At 38.8% G+C, this 25,706-nt stretch overlaps 1 protein-coding gene across 1 annotated transcript in view; it reads right to left on the bottom strand.

Moving 5' to 3' along the window:
- Positions 1 to 14,137: 14,137 nt before the first annotated feature.
- UBN2 (ubinuclein 2) overlaps positions 14,138 to 25,706 on the bottom strand; it is an 80,392-nt gene continuing 68,823 nt past the window's right edge. The window contains 1 exon segment of the mRNA XM_010854936.1: positions 14,138 to 24,317. Within this exon segment, the coding sequence (XP_010853238.1) occupies positions 24,268 to 24,317 (50 nt within the window). The 3' untranslated portion in view covers positions 14,138 to 24,267.

Genomic DNA, 25,706 nt, shown 5'->3' with positions numbered 1-25,706 from the left:
GAAGTGATGGGACCAGATGCCATGATCTTTGTTTTCTCAATGTTGAGCTTTAAGCCAACTTTTTCACTCCCTTCTTTCATTTTCATCAAGAGGCTCTTTAGTTCTTCACTTTCTGCCATAAGGATGGTGTCATCTGCATATCTGAGGTAATTGATACTTCTCCTGGCAATCTTGATTCCAGCTTGTGCTTCTTCCAGCCCAGCGTTTCTCATGATGTACTCTGCATATAAGTTAAATAAGCAGAGTGACAATATACAGCCTTGACGTACTCCTTTTCCTATTTGGAACCAGTCTGTTGTTCTGTGTCCAGTTCTAACTGTTGCTTCCTGACTTGCATACAGATTTCTCAAGAGGCAGGTCAGGTGGTCTGGTATTCCCGTCTCTTTCAGATATTCTCCCCTGAATTGAAATTTGTTAATCCAGCTTTCAAAGATGTTGCAAATTTAAGCATGCTCTGAGAAAGAAGAATAATTGGAAGTAGGTTTTCAGTAACTGTTGGTATGTTATGGTAAGGGGCGATAAGACATAATTCTGAGTTCCTTTTTACTGAACTGCCAAGGGACTCTTCTTCCATTTTTAGACTAAAGCAGAGTAAATAGATAATCATAAAATGTTAGTTCTAACCAAAGGCAGCCTCCAAACAAGCTTCCCCTTTCATACATACATTGTTTATTACAAGAGGTGAAGCGTTTTACCCCTCCTTCCCACCATTCCTGCTCTTAAATCTGAGCAGGCTTTGTGACTAGCTTTAACTAATACGTAGAATGTTCTGGAACTTCTATGGTACCTCAGGCTTTAAAACTGTTAGCTTTCACAGTGTGCTTCTTACCTAGCTACCATGCTATGAAAACTACAGGGCTCATAGAAGAATCCTGAGACAGGCCCAGCTGAGCTCTCAACTGACAGCACTAATTACCAACCAGAGAAGTGGGCCATCTTGAATGTTCCAATCCAGTAGCACCCACAAATTACGATAGTCTTAACTGGTGTCATATGTAGCAGAGAATTGCCCAGATGAATCTAGTCAACTCAAAGAAACGTTAAAAGAACATGACTGTTGTTTGGGAATAAATTCCACTAAATTTTAGAACAACTGTGTGTCAACAGAAAACCAAATCAGTCAATGCAATGCTTCTCTAATTAAAAGTGTTAGCAGTCAGTTAAAACCAATACTGTTTGTCCAATAAAAAACTTCTGTTGACCTTATATAATCTAAGGTTGCAAGTTTACACTGTGTCCCAGGGCATTTCACAGGCAATGTCTCATGGGACCCTATGAGGTAGTACTCTGATTTTACCTACTTTGAAATGTGGGAACAAGCTCAAGGCAGTTTCATGGTTTAGTCAGCTTTACTGACTGCTCAGTGATAAAGTCAACATTTGCTCTCAGGCAGTCTTAACTCCAAAGCCTATTTTTTAAACTTAAAGTTTTATAGCAGAAAAGGGATTTTTATGAAAAAGAGGTGGGGTATCATAATCAGAACTGGGTAAGGTTAGAGACTAGGTTTGGAAGCTACACAGCCAAGAACCTCACCTAAAAGCCTGCTCCAGAAGTGGTCCAGTGAAAACAGCAGTTACTGCAGCTTGCAGTGCTGACACAGGGACGCTGCACAGGGTCTGGACACTGGCACCAAGCCAACTTGTGCCAGAATGGAGAAAGTCATTACCTAAGAGTCAGAGCTCTGGGCTGAGTACTTCTAATAAACATGGCCTGGGTCATGTTCCCATGCTGGTCAGAGGCGGCTGGGAAAGCAAATACTTTGTCATTCATTGAATTTTATTAAGCTTCTAGTAGTTTGGCCACCTCATGCGAAGAGTTGACTCATTGGAAAAGACTCTGATGCTGGGAGGGATTGGGGGCAGGAGAAGAAGGGGACGACAGAGGATGAGATGGCTGGATGGCATCACTGACTCGATGGACGTGAGTCGCAGTGAACTCCGGGAGTTGGTGGACAGGGAGGCCTGGTGTGCTGCGATTCATGGGGTCGCAAAGAGTCGGACACGACTGAGCGACTGATCTGATCTGATCTGATGAGGCAGGCACTTCTAGATGCTAGGGAAACAGAAGCACAAGTAGTATAGGTCAACCTTTCCTCTACTCATCAAAGTTTCCATTCTAGAAAGGGGCAGACAGACAATAAGCAAATAAACAAGCAGAACATAAAATTTATCAAATGGTGAGGAGTGCTATGAAAAATAACTAAATAAAGCCAGGGGCCAGGGATTAAGCCCTATTACGGGTTCTGGGCAGTCCTTCTGGATAAGGTAAGGACATTTGAGCAGAGACCCAAATGATGTGCAGAAACTGCATCTTCAGCTTGTGTTTGTGTGTGTTTGTGTGTATGCTGTGCCCACATTTTAAGTAGAGACCCTGCCTCCATTTCCCACCCATTGTGAGGCCACCGCTATTCTGTCCTTCAAGCTCTGTGAGGTACAGGAGAAGTTCTGGGACAAGTTTTCTATGCCCAGAGAAAGGAGGTCTAGTCTTAACTCTGCAACTACAGCAGTGACTGGCTACCTGGCCATGCACGTGGGAATCTGGAGGAAATTTTAGTGGGAAAGAGACGGGACTAATGAAAGAGGGTGATTCTGAGATGAGACATACATAGGCACTTGCTTCCATCAGTCAGTGATTTCTAAACTTCTTTGTGTATCCACAGTGGTAAAAATCTTGTGCCTCCCCATAAGTCTTTGTATTTATTTTAAAATCACATACATGTACTATTGATTAGTGTAGAATATATATTTAAAACATGCACAAAGTAGAAATAAAATTTTTTAAAATGAAAAACAGTATTTTGAAAACATTTTTATTGTTATTTATTAACAGTAAAAAACAAAGTCCTAATTTCTCTCAGTAAAGAAAGATGAACATACTTTATTGAAAATGCAGTGTAATACATTTTATTATTTTTAAAATCTTGGTCTAACACATTTGGGGCAACAAGATCACATAGTGATAAACATTTCTAAACATCCATTTTCAAATTTCTCTCTTCATTGCATGAGCTTCTTTTAAAAAGGCAGTCACTTACAGTTTTAAAAAATTACTTTTAACTTAAAGGGAACCTTTAAATATGTTCATTTCTTTCAGAAGATCAGCTAGGCAGTTGTATCCATCAGGGAAGAATCAGAAAAAGAGAAACAACTGCAGGCTTTTCAAGCAGAAAGCAGTCGAGTGCAGGGCACTGAGATGCCCGATGGCGCTATTAGAGGACCTGCAGGAGCCAGGGGAAGTCGCTACTCACATTCAGCAGTTCAGAGTATCAGGAGGTTGCTGCTCTTACATAGGTCAGAAAATAACAGGGAACCCCCCCAGTGCTGATCAGAGCTGCTCACCCCACCCCCAAGTACTCATATAGGAGCTGACAGGAGATTACATGTGAGCTGCGGAGAACTTTTAAGTCTCCCACGGACGGCCCATTTTGCTAGGCGCTGCCGCTTTTCCCTCCCATCCACAAAATAGCCTATGAATACATCTGGCAGAAAGAAATCACATCCAGAACCTGGAAGGCAAGGAGTTTGGGAAATGTTTCCATAATTCTAATCCCTGTGATACATAAAAGGATGTAGGAATGAATGCTGGCTGCCAAAAACCAGGCTGTAGCCCACACAGCAGCATACTCCTGAGCCTCTTGTCATCACAGAAAGGGACAGCAAGTGAGAAACACTCGCCCCTATCGTATAAGAAAAATAGGTAAATTTTAAGTTAGACAGCTCTTGTAAATCCTTTTAAGCAAGCTAATCACTGCATCAGTGTAGCTTATGTATTTTTATGTAGTCTACTTCCCATTACATGGTAGTTTCTGCTTTTTAAAGGTCTTACTTTAAACATTAACCTTACCAATAACATCCTGTAGCATATAGACTGCAGTATGTTATAACACTCAGAAGCAAAGGTGCCTATTAACCAGCAAGCCAGACTTGCTAGATGTAAGCAGAATGCAATTTATCCCTCCCACCACTGCTGCTCATGGACTTCTTCCTCTCTGGCATGAAATCCTGGGTGGTTCACATAGCTTTTCCAGGGAATAACAGGCAGTTGGCTTTTTTTTTTTTCCCTCCCCTCCCCCCACTGACCCTGCTTTGGTTTTTTAAAAAATTCAACCTGTTTAACATTAAAACTCCAAACTTGTTTCCATAAAACTTTTCCCCGTTGTCAGCTGCAGCTGCCACAGGCTGAAGGTGAGCAGTTAGGACTGCAGGATGGAGCTGACTTCTCCATCTCCCCTGAACTACTCTCCCACTCTTCAAATGTAACCTCTTCCTGGAACAAGCTGGATTTGTATAAACAGAAAGCAAGTTGTTTTCTCAGGAGTGCCCCTACACACTTGCTGTAATGATTTGTTATGCTTGGATGAAATTCATGGCTTTTTTTCTTTTAGGTGACAAACAGGTTAAAGAGTTATCATTTTAAAAACAGTCTTCTTTTTAGGTATGAACCAGTCTCATCCAGTATCAGATCAAAACTGCAAACGCCAGTTTTGATTTAACATTTCTCTCCTCCTCCAGCCTGGAAATGTGAAGAGAAGGGGGACCAGGGTCAGTGTCATTTCTGTTTCTCACCCCCTCTTGCCTCCTTGCTGGCTGCTGTTGCAGCAGCAGTTGCAGCAAGGGAGAGAAGAGATGAGGTTTCTTTCCGTTGGTAGAGAGATAAGCTGGTGTCTGTGACCTCTAGGAGCAGCAGATTGCAGCGTTGCTTCTTTTTTTATAGCTCAATAGTTCCTCTTTCTCTGGGGATCTCTCAGCTGCAGTCCCTTGTGGGCCGTGTCCTCTAGTTACTCAGGATGCCTGCACCCACCGCTTAGTTTCCAGGATCCGCCCCTCCACTGAAGTCATTTCATCCATCCAGGTGTTCCCTTTGGCTGGGTTCCTTCTTAAAATGAGCAAATCTGATTCCCTTTCTTGAGAACCACATCGGACCCACAGGAACTCAGGAACTTTGGCATGCAGTCATGCCACACTCCCCATGCAGCCTTCTCTCCTCTAATGTCTTCTCCAGGAGCTAATCACCTACTCCTCACTTGTCTTTAGACTTTAAGGAGTAAGTCAGACTCCTATGTCCCTCAGATTCCACTGGAGATGGGTCAAGCCCTCCAAACAGTCCTGTGGAGGGGCCCCCTCATTTGGCACGAGTTGAAGAGGAAGCACCCTGACCCTCTCCTGCTTGGGCAGCAGAAGGGAAACGTCCAGCATATTGACAACTGCTTCCAGAGGAATCTTCTCACATTTTCTCATGGAGCCTGGAGGCAGGTGCCAAGCCAGCTCATCCGTCCCAGCACTGAGCTAGTGCTTCCCAGGATCCGCTTCACAGTCTCTTAGCACGTGGTGCACAGGTAATCTAGTTCCCTTTCCCTTTAGAACGTGGATGGACTTGGCACCTACTGTTTTGTTCTCGGCCTTTGGGGTTTCTGGTGAAACTGACACAGAGAGAGTCCCACTTTAGTAAATGAAGGTACCATTGTCAGACCTTCCTTATGGAACCCCTGTTCTTTCATCAGGATGCCTGAGGCACTGCAGGCAACACGACTAGTGAACTAGACTGCCTGAATGTACAGTTAATACAGAACTATTAATACTTGTCTTTTCGTTTTAGTGACTAAGTCATGTCCAACTCTTTTGTGACCCAATGGACTGTTACCCACCAGGCTTCTCTATCCATGGGGTTTCCCAGCAAGAATATTGGAGTGGGGATTGCCATTCCCTTTTCCAGGGGATCTTCCTGACTGAGAAATTGGACCCGTGTCTCCTGCATTGCAGGCAGTTTCTTTGCCCTTACATATTAATTATTAAGTATATCTTATTGACTTGTTAAATTTCAATATTATATATGTTTATGGGGCTTCCCAGGTGGTGCAGTGGTAAAGAATCCACCTGCCAGTGCAGGAGACGCAAAAGGTGTGGGTTAAATCCCTGCATCAGGAAGATGCCCTGAAGAAGGAAATGGCAACCCATTCCAGTATTCCTGCCTGGAGAATCCCATGGACAGAGGAACCTGGCGGGCTACAGTCCATGGGGTCGCAAAGAATCAGACACGACTGAGGACAGGGACCTTGACCTTAACATGTTTATATAGAGAGATAGCTATTTTTATGAAAACTATGTATAAGACTTCTTTTTTGCGATATGAAATCATACCTTTAATCTCATCATGAAAACGTCTTAAAAATATCCTTATAAAAATTCCCCATAAATATAATTTAGAAGGAATTTTATTAATACTTCCTTTATTGTTGGATATTTATGAACTCTTTCTTGATTAAACACAGTGCTGGTGTGAAAATCTTTGTGCAAAGGTATTAGCTGACATTCTGAAATATTTCCTAGAAGTTGAAAATTACTGTAAGACTCGTTTTTCACATTGTGGAAGATTAGATGTGCAGAGAAATCTCAATATAAGACACCTTAAAGTGCTGGGTGAAATTTCCATACACATAAAAATATTTTTTCAACGTGGGAATGAGTAAAAGAAGCCAGAATAACCACAAGTCAAAAAGGAAGAAAGGGAACAATAAAAGTAGCATTTACCCTGAGGGATAATCCTGGTGGCCTGCTATCCCTGGTGGCCTAGAGTGTGGATTTTAATTTGCCTTAGTTAAAGTCACTTAGTCGTGTCTGACTTTTTGGGACGCCATGGACTATATACAGTCCATGGAATTCTCCAGGCCAGAATACTGGAGTGGGTAGCCTTCCTCTCCTCCAGATCTTCCTAACCCAGGAATTGAACCGGGGTCTCTTGTATTGCAGGCGGATTCTTTACCAGCTGAGCCACAAGGGAAGCTCTAATTTGCCTTAGGCAGTCCAAAAAAAAGAGAAAGCCTCAGATCACCTTGGTGGGAGGTCAGATCATGTTGCTATGCTCCTCAGTCGTGTCCAATTCTTTGGGACCTCACAGACTGTAGCCTGCCAGGCTCCTCTGTCCATGGGATTCTCCAAGCTAGAATGCTGGAGTGGGTTACCATTTCCTTCCTCCAGGGTATCTTCCTGACCCAGGGATTGAACCTATATCTCCTGCATTGGCAGGCAGTCCTTTACCACAGATCCACCAGGGAAGCCCAAGTCAGATCATAAACTCTTACAAAATGATGGCACCCCCAACAATTAACCTTATTGCTGGGAATGAAAACAATATCCCCTGACCTCACCGAGAGGAGACTTTTCTGTCTCAGCTCAGGGCTGGGTGGCACGTGAGGAAAAGCTTCTATACAAGAATTCTTAACGACCAGCAGTAACCACTCATATACATCTGTGGCTGGAAAGTTATCCTGTCTCTGTGGCCTTGAAATCCTTAAGCTGAACATTTAGTTTGAAATGGTCTTGGATTGGCAATGTCCCTAGAAACCTGGAAGCAGCAAACTCAAATATTCTTTAGAGGAACACACTTTAAATCCAGGCCTCAAAGAATGCACAAAGTCAAAGTGCAGGGGAGCATTAAAAAAAGAAGAAGAAGAAATCACCAAACACATGCAGAAATAAGCCAGTATAAGCAAGTTAGTAGAAAAACTGTAGGACTGGACCTACAGTTGGTTCAAGATCTTACTCTGGTGTCTAGAACTTTATGGGTCTGATGCTCCCAACCCACTAAGCACATGCTAGGGCCCTGACCTTGGTCTCTCTCTTTAGTACACTTCACCAGCTAAGAATACTGCTAAACCCAGGAAAAAATAAGCTCATTTTTTTGAAAATGAGATATTTGAGGAGTATAATCACAACAGAGACAATAAATGCAACATACCGTGCTAGACAAACCAGAATGGAACAACACTGATCAAAAACTTGAGCATAATAAAAGTCCTCACAAACAGGATAACAGTAAGAAACAAGCAATTATGTAGAACTAAATGGAAATATATATGAAATATGTAATAGCTGAACAAACCCAATACAGTGGATAAAAACAATGGCTACCTAGCTGAAAAATGAATAATAATCTAGATCAGCTCAAGGAATTTTCTTAGAAAGTATTGGAAAGGGATGGAAAATGTGAAAGAACATTTAAGAAATAATAAGAAGTCAATATCTGAACAACATGAATCCCACCCAGAAAGAGAGAAAATGGATTTAGGGAAGAGATCTTAAATCATAAGTAAGAACTTTCAAAAATTAAAGATAAAAAGGACTCTAAAGGTCTCATGGAGCACCAAATAGAAGAATTATGGAAAAATCAAAATTTTGACATATTACATGATATTTAAGAATATAAGAGGGAGGGGATATGTATATACTTATGGCTGGTTCCCATCGTTGGACAGCAAAAACCAACACAACATTGTAAAGGAATTATTCTCCAATTAAAAATAAAAATTTTTTAAAAGACAAAATGCTAAAAGCTTCTGGAGAGAAGAAGCAGAAAGCTCACAAAAGCTTAAGAATTAGATTTATACTAGTCTTCCTAAGAAATACAATGGAGACAAGAAAACTGGTGAAGTGAATTCTAAGTGAATATAGAATATATTTTCCTAAGGAAAATAACCTAAGAGTATTATATCCAGCTAAACTATTACTTAAATGTAAGGACAGAAAGATATATTCAGACATACAGAAAGATATATTCAGACATACAGGGCCTTAGAAAATTTACAGCACAAAAAGTCTCTTTGAAAGCCCTCCTGCTTAAGTGAGATGAGTCAGAGAAAGACAGAAACTGTATAATATCACTTACATATGAAATTTAAAATATACAGCAAAATTGTGTATTATATTATAAGGAAGCAGACTCAACAGATACAGAGAACAAACTAGTGGTTACAAGTGGGGAGAGGGAAGTGGGTAGAGTACAAACTTAGGTATAAAATAAGCTACAAGGATATACTATACAACATGGGGAATATAGTCAATATTTTATAATAATGAATATAACCTTTAAAAATTATGACTCACTATATTGTATACTATAATATACAGTATTTTACATCAGCTGGGAATGTAAAATGGTCCAGCTCCTGTGGGAAACAGTTTGATGTTTCCTCAAAAAAATGAAACATAAAGTTACCATATGACCCAGGAATACCATTCCTTGGTATATATACAAAAGAACTGAAGACATATACTCCACAAAAGCTTGTACACAAATGTTCATAGCAGCATTATTCATAATATTAAAAAAGTGGAAACAGCCCAAGTATCTATACTAATAAATGGATATATAAAAATGTAATACATTCATACAAAATACTATTCGGGATATAGATAGCTTGGATATTAAATTTAATATTAGGGCCAAATATAAAGAAAGATAAGCAACATTATATATTGTTGAAAAGAAAAATATATCAAAAAGATATAACCAAAACAAACACAACATTGTAAATCAACTATACCTCAATTGAAAAAAAAAAGAAAAAATAGATATAACCATAATGAACATATATTCACTCAATATATGCCAAGACCGAAGGAAAAGGAAGAAGATGCACATAAACAAAAACAGAGAATGAGAGCAGGAAAACAAGTACAGATGCAACAGAGATTATATAATAAAAATATTTTTAATACACTTCTAAGAAATTGTCTACAAGTGGATTGATTGTATATAGGTGCTACAGGACAAGCAATTGACATAATTCAACTCATACTTAACAAGATTTCCAGAAAATTAGGAATAGAATTTTCACTTCATAAAAACTATATACCAAAAATATAGAATAAATGCTATACTTAAAAGAGAAAATTTTCCCATTAAAATAAGAAACAAAGATGGGGACCCTGGCTGCCCAGTGGCTAGGACTTGGCACTTTCACTACGTGGGCCCAGGTTCAATACCTGATGAGGGAGCAAAGATCCTACAAGCCACATGGCATGACCAAAAAAAAAGTGAAAAAATTGGAAGAGGAAATTAACGTGCCATTATTTATAATTATATGATCAACTCAGTTAAAAAATTAATAATCAGACAAGTAATTAGAAGAGAATAAAGCTGCTGGATTACTAACTCAATTTGTGAAATCAAAAGCATTGATCCCAAGAAAACCACTAGAAAATAGATTAACATAACCATTTCTAAAAACAACAAATCTAAAGTACCTAGAAATCAATACATAAACAATACCTTTACAGAGAAAATTTAAAAGGTTTACTAGAAGACATGAAAGAGGATTTTTAAAAATGAAGAACAAGAAGCGGAACAAGAAGCAAAACTAAGGGTGGGTACCTTTGGGATAGAGGGAGTGGGGAAGTAAGAAAGGAAGGAGAAACCTAATTTATCATAAAATGAGGAAACGAGAGCTTCTATTAAGAGATGAAAACCATGCGCTATGGATTAAGGCACACAATTAATGCACTGCTTTGCATTTGCGGTACAGTAAAGCAGAAATGAACTATATACAACACATACTGACACACAGTTTGAAAATGCAGCAGCAAACTATGATGGGAGAGGCAGTAGTTGTCAGAGGGTTACACGTGAAACCTGACACTCTGAGTGCAAGGGCAGAGACAGAGGTGAAACTGAATCACTGGATAAAGCTTTATTTCTCTTCATGGCTTCACTTCAAGCTTTACTTCTCTCCAATACAAGCGGAAAAAGTGGAAGTGGTGATTTGGACTCCGATCAGTGTGGACGGTGAGAAGCTATGACAAAATTAGACAGCGTATTAAAAAGCAGAGACATCACTTTGCTGACAAAGGTCTGTATAGTCAAACCTACTTTTTCCAGTAGTCATGTATGTAGTCACATCCATACATGAATGTGAGAGTTGGACAGTAAAGAAAGCTGAGTGCCGAAGAATTGATGCTTTTGAATTGTGATGCTGGAGAAGACTCTTAAGAGTCCCTTGGATAGCAAGATCAAACTAGTCAATCCTAAAGGAAATCAACCCTGAATTTTCACTGGAAGAACTGATGCTGAAGCTCCAATACTTTGGCCGCCTGATGGGAAGAGGTAACTCACTGGAAAAGACCCTGATCCTGGGAAAGATTGAAGGCAAAAGGAGAAGGGGGTGGCAGAGGATGAGATAGATAACATCACTGACTCAATAGACATGAATTTGAGCAAAATCTGGGAGACAGTGAAGGACAGAGGAGCCTGGCATGCTGCAGTCCATGGGGTTGCAAAGAGAATGACACAACTTAGCAAATGAACAGCAACAAAGCTAGGTTTACCTCTAGACTGCTCATTACATGAACCAAAAGATTCCCTTAATTGTTTTGCTTAACAGACTTTTAGAGCAGTCTCCCTTTACTTTATATGCCAAGGGACTGACACCTGTGATGGAAGAAATCTTAACTGGTATTTATCCACTCTTGTACTTTTAAATATATATTTTTTAAGATTTTTAAAAGTACTGGTTTCACTTATATATTTGGGAATATTAGAGCAAGAGGAAGCATGAATTTATGCAGGGGAGAAAAAAGAGGCAGAAGAGACAGAATAATAGTAGCCACCCTGTATTAGTTCTCATGTGCTAGGCACTATGCTAGGTGCTTTCCATACCTTGTCTCTTAATTCAACAACAAAACCCTCCACTGGGAATCATCCCTGCAGAAATGAGGAGGCTGAACGGAAAGCCACATCTTGTCTGAAGTGCCACCTTCATAAAGGGGACCTCAGAGCCCAAGTCTGATGTCAGCCTGTTCTGCACGCTGTGCCATCCTAGTACAGAAACGATAGTGGGGAAATAGTGAAGGGACAGACACAGGGACACAGACGAGGTAAATATACACAGAGACAGAAAAAAAAACAAGCCACATCAGGGCACGTTCCGATGAGGAAGAACTACCGTATGAGCCAATACCCGTCACTGCCCTTTGAAAAGCTCGTGCCCTCACCTGCAATGTAATGCAATCCTTCGAGCACCCAGAATCAGCTCTTCTGCTTTTACTTCCAATTTTCAAAACTCTTTAAAAAATATTTATTTTCTCAAATATTCCTTAAAGCTTTACATGGATATGAAGCAATGTTGCAGATTCAGACACTGAGTTTCAAATCTGAATGTCAGGCCTATTACAAAACAAACGTGCGACTGCCGGTTTGGTTATGCAAACAGACACCAAATACCTAAAGGACAGCACAGTTAGACCTGTCATAGCTAGCTAACCGCTCATCAATAACTGTGCTACTGTAGCTATGGAATACTATATGAACTGTCAACAAGTAAAGACAGATCTCTATGTACTGAGGTGGAATAACCTCCAAGATAATGTTAAAAAGCTGGATACATGTTTATGCTTTTAACTGGAGAACTTGGTGGCAGTAGTTGGTCTGGGGAGAAAAAGGGGGACAAGGGTAGGAAAGATGCTTTGCACTCACTGTCAATCATGTATTTGGTGTTTTTTTTCTTCTACCCAAGTGCAAGAATGATCTTTCCCCCTAAAATCTTTATATCAAGCTGTTCAGTTGTGTCTTCCCTCTAAACCAGATCCAGTTTTGGGGTCTGAGTGGGAAGAAATAAATTATTTATTTCCCCTCTCCCAGTGATTAGATAGCAAGAGGCTCCTTCCCATTTTTTTCCCCTTTTCTCCAACTAAACCCACCTCTTTGTTTCTTTACAAAACTCCCAAACCAAAAACTTACTCACGGTATCCACGTTCACTGAAAACCCGTTTATGTAAAAAGATAAAGCATTTCTCTCACCACTCTGTATTTTGCAGTGTACGTCCGTTTTCTTTCTGTGCATATGCATGTGCATGAGCAGTTATTAGCTCACACTTTTCTGCACTAAAGCTAAGGTTGGAGATGATTTCTTGACTACATGGACAAGTATAAAACACACTTGCTGCTTCAGTTTTCTGTATTCCTGTGAACCAACTCCTCTGGACATCTGTCCCTCATTCAATTCAGCCTCAGAGAACAGGCTGCATCTCGTGTTTAATTCTTGGCTCTAAATTGACTTGGTTAGTCTGAAATCCTTAACTCCTTGGGCCATGTTTTTTCTTCTTAAAAACTTCATATATATATATATATATATACATACACACACACACATACATACACACACACCATACAATCAATAATAACACAGAACTAGTATAAATGATAATAAAAGCTAACATTTATCTAGTACTCACTATGAGTCACTGTACTAAGTGCTTCACATGCCTTATATATAATTTAATGTTAATCAAAGTTACATGAAAAAAAGTATTCCACAGTCGAAGCTTGAGGAAATTATGGCTTTAAAAAATCCTATTTAACAATGGCAGCTTTAATACGTTAATCCACATTTGCAAGATGGTAGTCAGATTACTTAGCTACAAATTTGAGGGGCTGTTACTCCCAAAAACACACTTTTGCAAAACTACTAGTTTTTCGTAAAAGCACTTGCAGCCTACCCTCTCCTGCCTGAGGACCATGTCTTTAAACTTCTTCATCTTAATGACAGTGCATTGAAAATACACTTAAATACCAGGACTGTTTATATTTGAGGGCATATGTTCTTTTCTGTATCTTATATGCACATATACAGTTATAAATGACGAAACTGTTCGATTTCTCTCACAAATTGCTACCTTTTCACCCTCTTTCCCAGTCCCTACCTGGATTTCTAAGGTTAAATTCTTTTTTTCACTTTTTTCTCATGCCAATATTTTCCCTAAAGAAGTCCTCTACAAGTAAGACTAAAAGATGCTCACTTATGCAACTAGGTGAGCATCCTGCATCTACAACTGCAAGCCCTGACCCTGGAGGCAGGCATACGCCTACACAGGCACACACCCTCTAATCTGAAGGAAGAACCTAGTAAGCCTGCGTTCCAGGACTCACACAGTCTGGCTTCCTCTAGTCACCCCAGCACCCACCTCACACCAGCCTGGCCGCCTTCCTGTTTCTTCCTGAGTCTGCTCAGGATGCTCCCTTTTCCTCCTTCCCAGTCAAATCCCATTTATCCGTGGAGGCCCAGTTCAAATGTCATCAACCTGACAAGGTCTCCTCAGATCTTTCCAGCCTATTTTTTCCCCTGCTCTGAACTCAAGTGGCAGGTGGCCATGGACCACACCTTTGTGACACATTTTGAACTGTAACTTGTCATTTGATTGCAGACTCTTTGTAAATACATGGAGGGTAGGTAGGTAAATACATGCCCCTGATTTCTGTATCCCATAACACCCAGCACAGTGTGTTACAAGCAAGAGATACTCCAGCACCACTGAAAGAATGAGATATTAAAATTCAAGTTAACTCAATGATACAACAGACACAAGAATAATATGTACATTCCTCTTTATTTAATACAACAACACGTAACACATACAAAAAGAAAAAACACTCATGTAAAAGGCCCTGTCGCAAAGGATAGACAGGAAACATCTACACAATCAAATAAGGCTCCTGCTTTAAAACAGGGGTTTGCTTAGCTACACTTGGAATATGAGCAAGGCTGTTGCGAAAAAAAGAAAAATAAAATCCCTGCACTGAAGGAGTATATATATCAATGGGGTCAATTTACTAAATTCACAGATCCACATCTAGGAATGTTTAAATCCTCTCACATATCCAAAAGTCATCAGGGTTTTATGAAATGTGATTTTTTTGGGGGGTTAAAAAATTTTACCTGTCCTCCTCTGTCTTTAGAAAATAGTGACAAGAGCTCTCTAAAAACTAGAGACCAGCAAACCACCCAAAGTTTGGAAAACTTTACCATTAAAGTCCAAAAAGTGTGTAGAACTGAGAATTCAAAGGCAAGATGGCAGTGGGAAGAAGAATTTAACTGGGTCATTTCCTGATCAGTCACTGGGACACGATGGAAACATCTAGGCTTAGTGCAGGCTTCGGTAGCAGCAGCTTTGTCCATATTCCTGCTCTCATTAGAGCCGGAAATTAAACAAGCACCAGTTCATCTCAAAGAGCCTTATACAAACACACACACATACATACCCACACCCATTCACATCTCATCACCACCCCCTTTTATTTAAATTTATTATTATTATTTTTTTACTAAAATAATACAAAAAAGGGAGACAGGTATATTTACAAAAATCCATGGCTGGTACAGTACATAATTTTTAAGACACACTAAATGCTACAATCTTTCAGGTCCTGAGATTATTACAAATATCAACTCAAAGCTGTGTTCAGGTCCAGTTTTAAAGGAGGAAAAAAAAATTCCCAAAATATTAAGTCACACATTTATTTAAATTTAAAATACAGCATATCCCTTCAAGTTAGCAAAAACACACCTCCCTAAAAACAACTGCAATATGGTAGTCAGGGCCTTTCACCCAGAGGAGCAGCAATTATTTAGGCTCCTTCCTTCAATATGCATTATAAAACCTGTTGGCATCTATATAAAGCGGGGAGGTGGCTCAAGAAAGAAGATGCTGTGTAACCAGAGGGACATTCCTCTATACAGTGAGCATTCACTGTATAAATAAGTCCCGTTTTTCCTTCTGTTACCAAACAAAAGTCTTTCCTTTATCAAAATTCATACTGCAAGAGTTGGAAATATGTGCTTACCCAGACTAAAAATCAGAATCCTTATTTCCAATCACTTATAGCAAATCGGTCTGCAGTCCCACGATAATTTTTACAACTGCAAATAAATTTTCTTGCTTGTAATAAATGAGAAAACACTCATCATTTGGTTACCTTGGGAGACTTTGATTAACTTATTGTTTGGGGCACAACATTTTCACCAGCCAGAGATTTCCTTTCCTTTCCTTTTCAGCTTGCCAGTGTTTAGCAAGCAACAGATAAGGAAAGGCAAGCTCTAAGATTTACATACTCTTAAGAACAATTAGATATTTTTGATACATTCTGTAATATAATTTTTCAAAGACAGCCAACAATAGAGCAGTACAAAGCTTGAATCCCTTCTCTGGAGGCTGGCCAAAAAAATTGTGTGTATGTTGGAAACCTACCTCTACTGGTGCAAGGGCCCCTTGCTTATCTACAAGTCTCAGGTCTATGTAATTAATTATGTAAGCATAGCCAGGATTTTAAAAGTTGGCCAAACTTGGTCAACTTTCCGACCACCTATATAAAACAGTAATAACTCTGTCAACTGAGAATAATTTCTCTTTTAATGCCTCTGGCCAAAACTGGGGGTAATTCTTGGTAATTTCACAGGTACAAGAAAGAAAACCCAATATGCTGGCACAGGGCACACTACTCCTGCAAACAGATGAGAGAAGCGAAAAAGGAGGGAAGTTTATAGCCAGAAGGCCATGAAATGTAATATAGCAGGCTGTCACATAGAAGAATATGCCACTTGGCTAGTCTTGGTTACTGCCAACTCCTAAATGTGCTTGGAGGGTAGATGGAACTGTTAAATTAAAAAACAGTACCTCCACGTTATCTAAGGTAATAGTCACCTTGCTTGTGTTTCAATTAAGTTTCTGTTAGTGCTTTGTTACAAAATATTTTAAAACTAGACAAGATAAAATAGGATTATATTATTATTGGCAAAACAGTAACAAATAATATATCAAGAGTTTTCTGAGGAACCTAAAATTGGTACTAAGGATTCATATGGCCTTTCTGACGCAGAACTTTGTAAAGTAGGTTTATTCCAGAGGAATTAATGAAAAGAAGCAAGGCAGACTATTATGTGAAATAGAAGCCCAACAAATAATAAAAACAAATAAGAGTTCTCTTTTGAATAACCTTGAAAAGTATCGGGAAGAGGCCATGCAATGTAGCTACTACTATATTATATAGTAGAGAAATCTATTTTTAACACAAAGGAGAAGAGAAAAGAAAATTCAGGTCACCAGTGATGATTCTAAGTCCTGGACATATAGACCCCCTTAATTATACTACTGAGATTTATTTATTTATTTATTAAGTATTCTTGACCTGTTTGGGTAACAGTTCGGAAAAGTGTCCAAAATTTAAGTACTAACCTGCTCTAAAATGGACATATGAAAGAAAGTCTGAAAAGCATAAGTATTACATATTACAGTATGAGGAAATTAAATAAAGATCGCAAATAGCTACTTTCAAGCAAATGGTACTTTGGGAATATCTGAGAAAAATATCAAGTTTTTCAAAGGCAGCCTGATTAAAATCCTACCAGTCCCTGTCTGAGTGTGCTGGGATGTAAACAGTCTCCTACAACATGCCTGTAGTCTTTACTTTCAAATTCAGTGGGGACCCAGCGTAGATGACCAACGTGAATGAGAAAAGGAGGTGAAAGTTTAACCTTTCCTCCCCAGACTCTTAGCAACTTTTATTCTAGTGTAGCCACTGGTTGATGAAATGGTTGAGAGCTCAGACTAGAGAAAAGAAGAATGAAAACTAAAGAAAGTGAAGAAAGAATGAGAATCTGACATTAATATTTAATGCCACTTTATAATGAGAGTCTGACCATCTGTTTATTAGCTCCACAAACCTGAACACTGTGCCAGAGAATCTAAAACTTTCTCAGAATTGAACACTGGGATGGTTTTATCTTAACAACCTGAAGACATTCCATGATTCTAACTACAGTGTGCACCAGAATCTGTACTTAGTTTTTGAATATAAAGTTCACATTTTAGGACAGATGGACACACAAAATATCTCTATTTTTATGTTTCCATTAATTTTCCCGAGAGGAACAAACACACATTCAACAAAACCCTTATGCCTTATTTCTTTGGGTAGAAGTCTTAATTAACATCTGTTATTTAAAGAATGAAAAAAAGAGGAAGAATGTGGAAAACATGTATATTTATCTGCATAGTTGATATTTAGAGGCTACTAACTAAGGCTTTATCTGGAAAACACAACAAAAAACCAAAAAGTGACTTTTAAGGAAAAACATCCTATCACTAGAGAGGGCCTCAGCCAGTTCTGGGAATTAACTCAGAGGCTTTGTCTTCTTGGGCCTGGGGCCTTCTCCCGACTCACTCAACACTGGATCATTTGTTCCTAATCACCTGACATTCTCTTTCCTGACCCTGAATATGTGCTACAAAATCTACACACATCTCCTCACAAATGGTGCTCAGCATCTAGCTCTAACAGAGAAGCAGCATCCAATGTTTCCTGTTGTTATTGTTTTAAATGATAAAAGGAAAATTCTATGTATTACTGCTTCATATACCCGATGGAGGGAGGGTAGGATAAGATGATCTTCCCCTCGTCCCTGGAGCCGGGCAAAATATATTTCTTTGTACCCCGACCCTTCCCATGGCTGCCCCAGCTAGGAAGAGAGAAACCTGCCTCCTCTCTCCCATTTTTCTACAACCTGAGCAGTTGATGGCTCCAACTCTTTCACGTTAAAGAAGCATAAATGACAAAGGCAGACTGGCTAAAGTACACCTAGCAGACTGTGTAGTGCTTGCCCCTTCAGTGCAAAGCTGGATAAACCTATGGTTACAGGAATAGTACACAATCTCTACAAGGAGACCCCCATTCATTCTTAGAAAGTTAAAACCTTAGCTATATTCATCACTGAACAAGTAATATAAGGAAATTAGGCTGAGAACATGGCAAAGTGAGGCAGATAAAACATTTGGGATCATTAATCAACTCTAGTAACCAATCATTCACACTTTAGCTAGCTTCAGCTCCACAATCTTGGCAAAAATCACACATGTAATAATACCATAAACAGCTTAAAAAAAACAAAAAAACTACTTATAATTAGGAAACTTAGTGTTATTTACCCCCTCCCCTCTTATTAACCTGAAACTAAGCATTTTATCCAACCACAAATATAATATGTTTAAATAACACATATGTATCTAAATTAGAATTCCAGTGATTTTTTTTTTTAAACCTAAAAATCATATGGTGCTTTTTATACCCATCATAGGGAAACATTTTTTTAGCCTCTGCAGGAAGATGATAATACTTTTTTAAATTATATAGGACATTTTAGAAAAACTCAAAATATTTTTGAAAAAGTCTCTGATATCCCTGGGAGGTAGGTGAATATTATTATACCCAATTTTCTAATGGGTAATCTGAGGCACAAAGGTTAAACGATATTCCCCCTAAACACAATAATTCAAGAGTAACATGACTGAACTGAGGCCACCTGATAACAGTCTTGCTATCAAGTAACACTGCCAGGAGCCTCTGCTTTCTCCTTTTTGGCCACCAGTCTCCTCAGTTAAAATGTATTTAAAAGGGGGCATTTATTAGATATATTTATACTGGGTTTTGAGGATTGGTTCAACTTAGTCTCCCTTCACATGTCACATCTGTTTTCAACAAGAAACAGATGAACACTAATTACTGATATTATGTTATTTTGCTCAAGGGAGAAACATAAATAACCATTAAATCATATTAAGCCAAATGTAATTATTTGGCAAATGAGAAAACTGAAGCTCTCTCAAGAATGCCATGGGTTATATGAGTGTTTCCCTCCATATCTGAAGTCCTTCTGCTTCTAAGTTTATTACCCTTTTAACAGATATGCAGCTATATGAATTCTTCAAAACCCATTTTCCAGAAGAGTATATGGTACATTTTTAATATGGACAAAGTTGCTAACTTGCTTCGAAACTCAGAAACAATACCATGGTTCTAACTCTAGCTCTCCCGTGTCTTTAGTCTTGCCTGACATCATGTACCTTATCAACTTGACCTGGAAAGACTCTTGTTATTCCAATGCTTTCTCTAGTATTACACATGCCAAGTCTGAAGGGCACAGACCAGTGGATTACATCCAGGAGCAGCCAATGAGCCCACTAAATTTATTTTAGTTATAGTAACTGACTTGTTTTATATGTAGTTGTTGTTCCTATTAACTTCTACAAACAGATATTCAAAGGGCGAACACAGTATCTTGTGAGAAGACAATTTCCCAATCTACCCATTCAAATCAACTAAAGGCAATGGAATAAACAAGGCAAAAATTTTGCAAACATTAAAAGGGGAGTGCTTGGAAAGGATGCAATGGTACAGCAGCTACCAGTTATATATATATATATATATATATTACATATGTATACAAATATACACACATATATATGTATGCATGTATGTGTGTATCTCACACATATATCCATATACATATAAAGAAAAAGAAGAATATTACAGCATGACATGATCTTGGCAACTCTGAGATTCTTCCTCCTGAATCCCCTGACGTTATTAGCCTTCACTTTAGGGTATCTGAGAATAGTTTCCAAAGAGGGGAAAAAAGAAAGCAAAAAAGGCACTTAACAAAGACAAAGGCCTGAATTGAATATGCTTTAGAGGAGTAGTATAAGCCATTTTACCAGAGCTAAGAAATGATTTACAGAGTTAAACCTTTCCTCTTAAATTTTATAAAATAAAACTGTCTAACATGTTTCTAATCATTTACCTACTACTGCATTTGTCTTCTGCATCATTATTAGAAAAACAAAAGCCCCCTAAAAGCAAAAACCAAAACAACAAACAAACAAAAACAACCATACATACACAACAGCAAGTAAAAGTGCCCTTCTGAGAACGTAAAGTCAGCAGAAACTGCAGCGCTGCAGCACGGGGGCAAGGTCTCAAGTTTGGCCCGACTGCAGATTTCTCTCACTCTTCTAATTTAAAACAGGACAAAATGAACATCGACCAACAAAAAGAGCAAACAAAAATCCAAAACCTCAATGATGAAAAGAATACAAGGACCAGTGTGCTTTTATGGTACACCCTTAAAGTATCCTAGTTCTACACATGGGTCAAATTATATGACAAAGCCTCCCAGAAATAAAGAACTGTAAATTGAAGTTGAACATTACAGGCAAAGTTCATTTTACAAATGTAGCAGCAAATCTGATAGATTAATTGGAGTGCTAAGAGATGATCCCAAGGGACACAGTATTCGCGTAATCAATGGTAGTTTGAATAACAGTAGAATTCCATTTCAGAAAATGTCTTGAACCAAGTAGAGGTGGAAAGGGGGTGTGGTAGAGGGCAACGACAGAAGAAAGATTAGAGGTGTCTGCCCTTTCCAAACCTGGGTAGTAAACAATTTAAATCTGCTTTGGGGGTCGGGGGGAAATCCTGGGTTAAATATCTTTTCGTAGAAGTTGTTTTCATACAGGTGTCAAACCCACAGCATTCAAACAGGTGTGTGCCCGGTTCTTCCGTCTAGCTGGGTGATATGATAAACCCTATTCAGCTTCTATGATGTTAAAAAAAAAAGAAAGAAAGAAATTTGGGCTAACAACATCCATCAAAGGGGTGGCAGGCATGAAGGAATGTGCTGACACAATGCTCTGAGTCCCTCCAAATCAAGATTTGCGGACCTCAGATGAACTTCACTTCTTCCCCCAATACTTAATCTCTTCAGTTGGTTTTAAAATCATGATTTCTTTTACCCTCTGATCTCAGAAGCAGATGAGAAAGAATTATAACCAACTGGTAATGAAATTATTGCTTACATCGATTGTGGAGGCTCTGAATGAGCTTGACACTTTGCTCTCAGTCTCCAGCCGAGGCTCAGCACTGCTATCTCTGGAGACAGCTCTGCTGATCATTCATTATTGCTTGTGAATACTGAGGATTAACTTGTATGTACAGTAACAGCTTATACGTCAGCGAAGGCAATTTAAAATACAAGACCGTTGAAAATAGCTTCCTTTTCCTGAATCAAGAATCCCATGGCATGGGATGTAACTGTGCTGATTACTTTTACACTGGGATGCTGCTAATGCTCTTCAGAAAAGACATTGCTCTATAGCCTTTCCAATTACTCCCCACTTTAAAAAATAACATAATTTGATTTTCAAGTGCAAAAATAGAATATGAGTTGCAAGCCTCTGTGCTAAAAAATAACTGATTTGTATGTATGTTTTTAGTAAGAAAAGCTGTAAAAATAGGTGACCGTACAGTATAGACACCATTTTCAATGTTATGATCTAGGAAAGAAACAGGTATTTACATGCAGTAACTCTCTGATCATACTTTTTAAGAAATATAAGGATGTTTATTTGATTTGTACAACATAAACGGGCAGTCTGATTGAAATGGATGAAGGTAATGAAAATGTGATGGGGGTGAGGCAGCAGTTCTCACAGAATCAGGATTGAAGAGAACAGAATAAAATCTCCACAGAGGAGGCCTCAGAGCCCAGAGCCCTCAGGTGTTTCGATATGGGGGAGGAACTGATAATCCCACTCTTCTCGAATGAAGACAGAATCATGGGGGGTCTTCATACGGTGTGACTGAGTTGATGGGTTTAACAAATTAAAGTTGTCATTCCTCAACTTAAACTACCACTGAACTCATCTATCAATAAATATATGTGTACAAAAATACACACACAGATGAATACACGCACCACTCTCCACCAGAAGAGAGATGAATCTGCATTGTGTTCTCTCCTTGCTCAGGGAAGTAAAATGAAGGTGGCTTCTCAAAGGAAAATTCCTAAAGATTAGCAGACTTTTCTCCCCCTCTAAATTAGATAAAAGCAAGAGGTATGCTACATTGGAAGAACTCAAGAACTGGATAAGCTTCCCTAGTTAAAAAAACCGAACAAACTTTAATCAAACATTCTCCATTCAAGTCAAACCTATCTGCAACATCCCAGTATCCTTCCAAAGTATCTACTAGGGTTGACAGGACATTCTTATTTGCTTTACTGATTAACTAAATTCTTAGAGGCAAGTAATTATATCAATGATTCCTTTAAAATAACCCTTTCCCCTTATTGTAACAAGTTCTTGGAACTAAAGTTTTCAGTTATTAACTTTTTTTTCCACTGTAAAGTAAGCCAATATGACTCTGAAGTCAAAATATGGGCTTACAGATCTAAAGCATTGTGTTAATTTATTCAGTCCTAAAGCCTATTTGCAACTTTTGCTATGAAAGTAAAAAAGGGCCCGATTAATACCCTTATCTGGATAAATATTAATGGTACTGGGGGACTTGTAATGAAAACATATGTAAGAAATCTTGCTACTACCAATCTGGTGCAGTTTTTTTAGGTGTCTGGCATTATTAATGGACCAAGCTTACACCATTCTTGTGAACAGTTTGAAAACATTCGGAAGCCTAAACAGGAAGAAAAAGACTAGAACAATGATGAGGTGAAAAAAGTCAACAAAATGTATCCAAACACTATAAATCTCTCCCTTAACATCCTTTGTTGAACATGCAATTTGCATGAGGAAGCTCTAGTAACGGAGTCTTATTATCTGCAGGTTTACTCATATATCAATACTCTAAGTATTAGTAAAACTTTAAAATCTCAAATGCTCCAAATCAGTTTCACTACAATGGATATAGGGAGTAAAAATACACTATGATTGTTATAAAAATAATCCCCTGTACACAATGATCCTAATTTAATTCCTCCCTTTAAAATACCATCTTCAAAATTCCCCCCAAATACATATATGCCATTTGAATGACCAATGAAGAAGCACTGCAATACACACTTATACCTGTTTATATCAATAGTTAATAATCACCTGAAATACCACTAGCTAAAAGAACAGAAGGAGAGGTTGTGAACTAAAGTGATGTTGGGGGAAATTGACAGTTCATACTGGCAGGCCTGCAAAGGCTAAGTGGACCAAAGCTGCAGTCCTACAACAAAGATCCCCATTTCTCAAGAGGAAAATGTGAACACAAGTCACATTTTAACATCAAGAATGGAAATAAGAATTAACCAGTCAACACCAGATGCACAAATCACCTGAAGAAGAGAGTTAAGTACCTGCTTCTGAATGGAAGATGTAATTGACCCTTTTACAAAAAGGGGACATCTAAGTTTCATCTGTTATGAGCAACAGGCTCAATTTTTTGACTTAAAAAAATGTAATATATATCACTGTGCTAAAATAACTTTCCTGAAACATCTTTAGTCCACTGATTTACACAGGAGTTGCTACACACTGGAGAAGATTCAAGTTTGTTCAGGATTTTTGAGGGTACATGATTTATACTCAGCTACTGTCTGCATCAGACATAGGGCCATTAAATATTTTTTGTGGCAAATTAGCTGCATAGTCCACTCAGACATGACCATTACTCCTGACAAACTGGCCTAATTTGGGGTATACTGCCTTTTATTATGCAACTATGTCTACAAGTGTTCAGATCCAACCCCCAGGATGGATGGAGTTTACCCAAATCCTCAATTTCCTTCTTCCTGCCCAGGGAAAAATCAAATTTGTATTTCTGTGGGTTTGACAACTGAGTCTCTTTCAAGTCAGTTAATATGGTAACTTTGTCTTTCTTTAGAAGAGACTAAAGGTCACACTTAACTTTGCACAAAAGCATTTCTTCCTCCTGCACCTGGCTTTACTCAAGTAATGTTTTCTTTTCTTTTTCCTCCTCACCACAGTGCTTGGGACGAGAGAATGTAAACATCGACAGAACAGCAGCCCTATGACCACACGAGTACTTTCCCATCAGGTAGGTTCCAACAGCCAGCCAAGTGTGTCATCTCCTTCGCTTGCTGGGAAGTCACTGAGATTTCCGTGGTAATTTAGTGTCCCCTTTACTTTGGCCTCCATCTGAGAAAAGAGGTGTTTAATCAGTATGGGTCGGCATGTCATAAAAAATAAAAGCATATGAAGCAAAACATACAATTAACTTCTAATTTTCACGTGGATGACAACATTGCTAGAAAGATAACCTTTAGTACCTTACACGTTACAACACAGAGAAGTTGACATATAAAGAAGAATGATTCTCTTATCTCAAAATGACTATGGTTTAACTGGTTTCCAGTGTCCTACAAATACTATTTCAACAAGTATTTGTTATCTACCTTATAGTCAACTGTGTCAAATGCTGCGAGGATTATAAAGAAACGCAAAAACACAATCAGTCCCCCTCCTTCAAGGAACTTATCACATTTTTTGATTCCCTTAGAAAACAAGGTCAACTTCAAGGTCGACTTCATTTTCATGCAGGTGAAAATTTCTTGCCATGACATAGTAATTAATAACTCTCAATTATTTATGTAAATGATTGGACCACACTGGGAGTGAAAACTCCAGCTGCATCTTTTAGTCCTAACCTGGCAAACATTGTAAAAGGTAGGAAAGTCTGCTATGGGAAGAATGATTTTTCTAGTTTTACATATGGCTATGTAACTTATATTGGGAAAATGCTAATCACTCTACTTAAACTGGACAAGAGTAGGACTGGGTGACCTCGAGGGCCCAAAAAAAATGTAGAAAATCTCTTATCATTTGTTGCCTTATCAAGGAAAATTAAGCTCCACCAGGCCTGAGTATTCTTGCCTGGAGAATCCCATGAACAGAGGAGTCTGGCAGGCTATAGTCCATGGGGTCACAAAGAGTCGGACACGACCGAGCGACTCACACTTTGTTCCCACACTGGCACAACTATGGTCCTGTGTTCATTCTCTCAAGGAGTTAGTCTGGGGCAGCTCAACACTCGGGTGTCTTAGAGCATTTACTACAACCTACTGCCTCATGATTGCTCTGAAGCTCCCATTTCCACTTTGTGGTCAGCTGTAAACTTGCTCAACAACCATTTTAAATGCAGTGGCCAAAAAGAACAGTGAGGCCCTAGTCAGCTTTCAAAGTTAAGAGAGCAGCTGAGCTGCTCAAAGATGCTGAAAATGGCCCTCAAAATAGTTTCAGCATTTTACTGGGGTCAGCTGCTGATGAGAGCGAGAATCTGGAGGCCAGGGTTGGGTGCAGTGTCCACTGTCCAACTCCAGATCTCAGAGAATCTAGATGGGCTGCAAGTATATAACACAGAGAGTCTGAAATCACATTGGTTTAATCAGGGCTAAGACACAGAGAAGAGTGATAGTTAAGGATACAGGCCATGGAGTCAGACTTCCTGGATTTGTATCTCAGATTAAACACTTATTATCCCATCAACTTGGGCAAGTTGCTTACCTCTGATTCCATTTCCTGATCTGT

The sequence above is a fragment of the Bison bison genome, unplaced genomic scaffold, assembly GCF_000754665.1.
Source record: "Bison bison bison isolate TAMUID 2011002044 unplaced genomic scaffold, Bison_UMD1.0 scf7180017864352, whole genome shotgun sequence".
In the NCBI taxonomy this organism is placed as follows: Eukaryota; Metazoa; Chordata; class Mammalia; order Artiodactyla; family Bovidae; genus Bison; species Bison bison.
The sequence above is the reverse complement of the archived record's forward strand: the minus strand, read 5'-3'. Positions and strand labels throughout refer to the sequence as shown.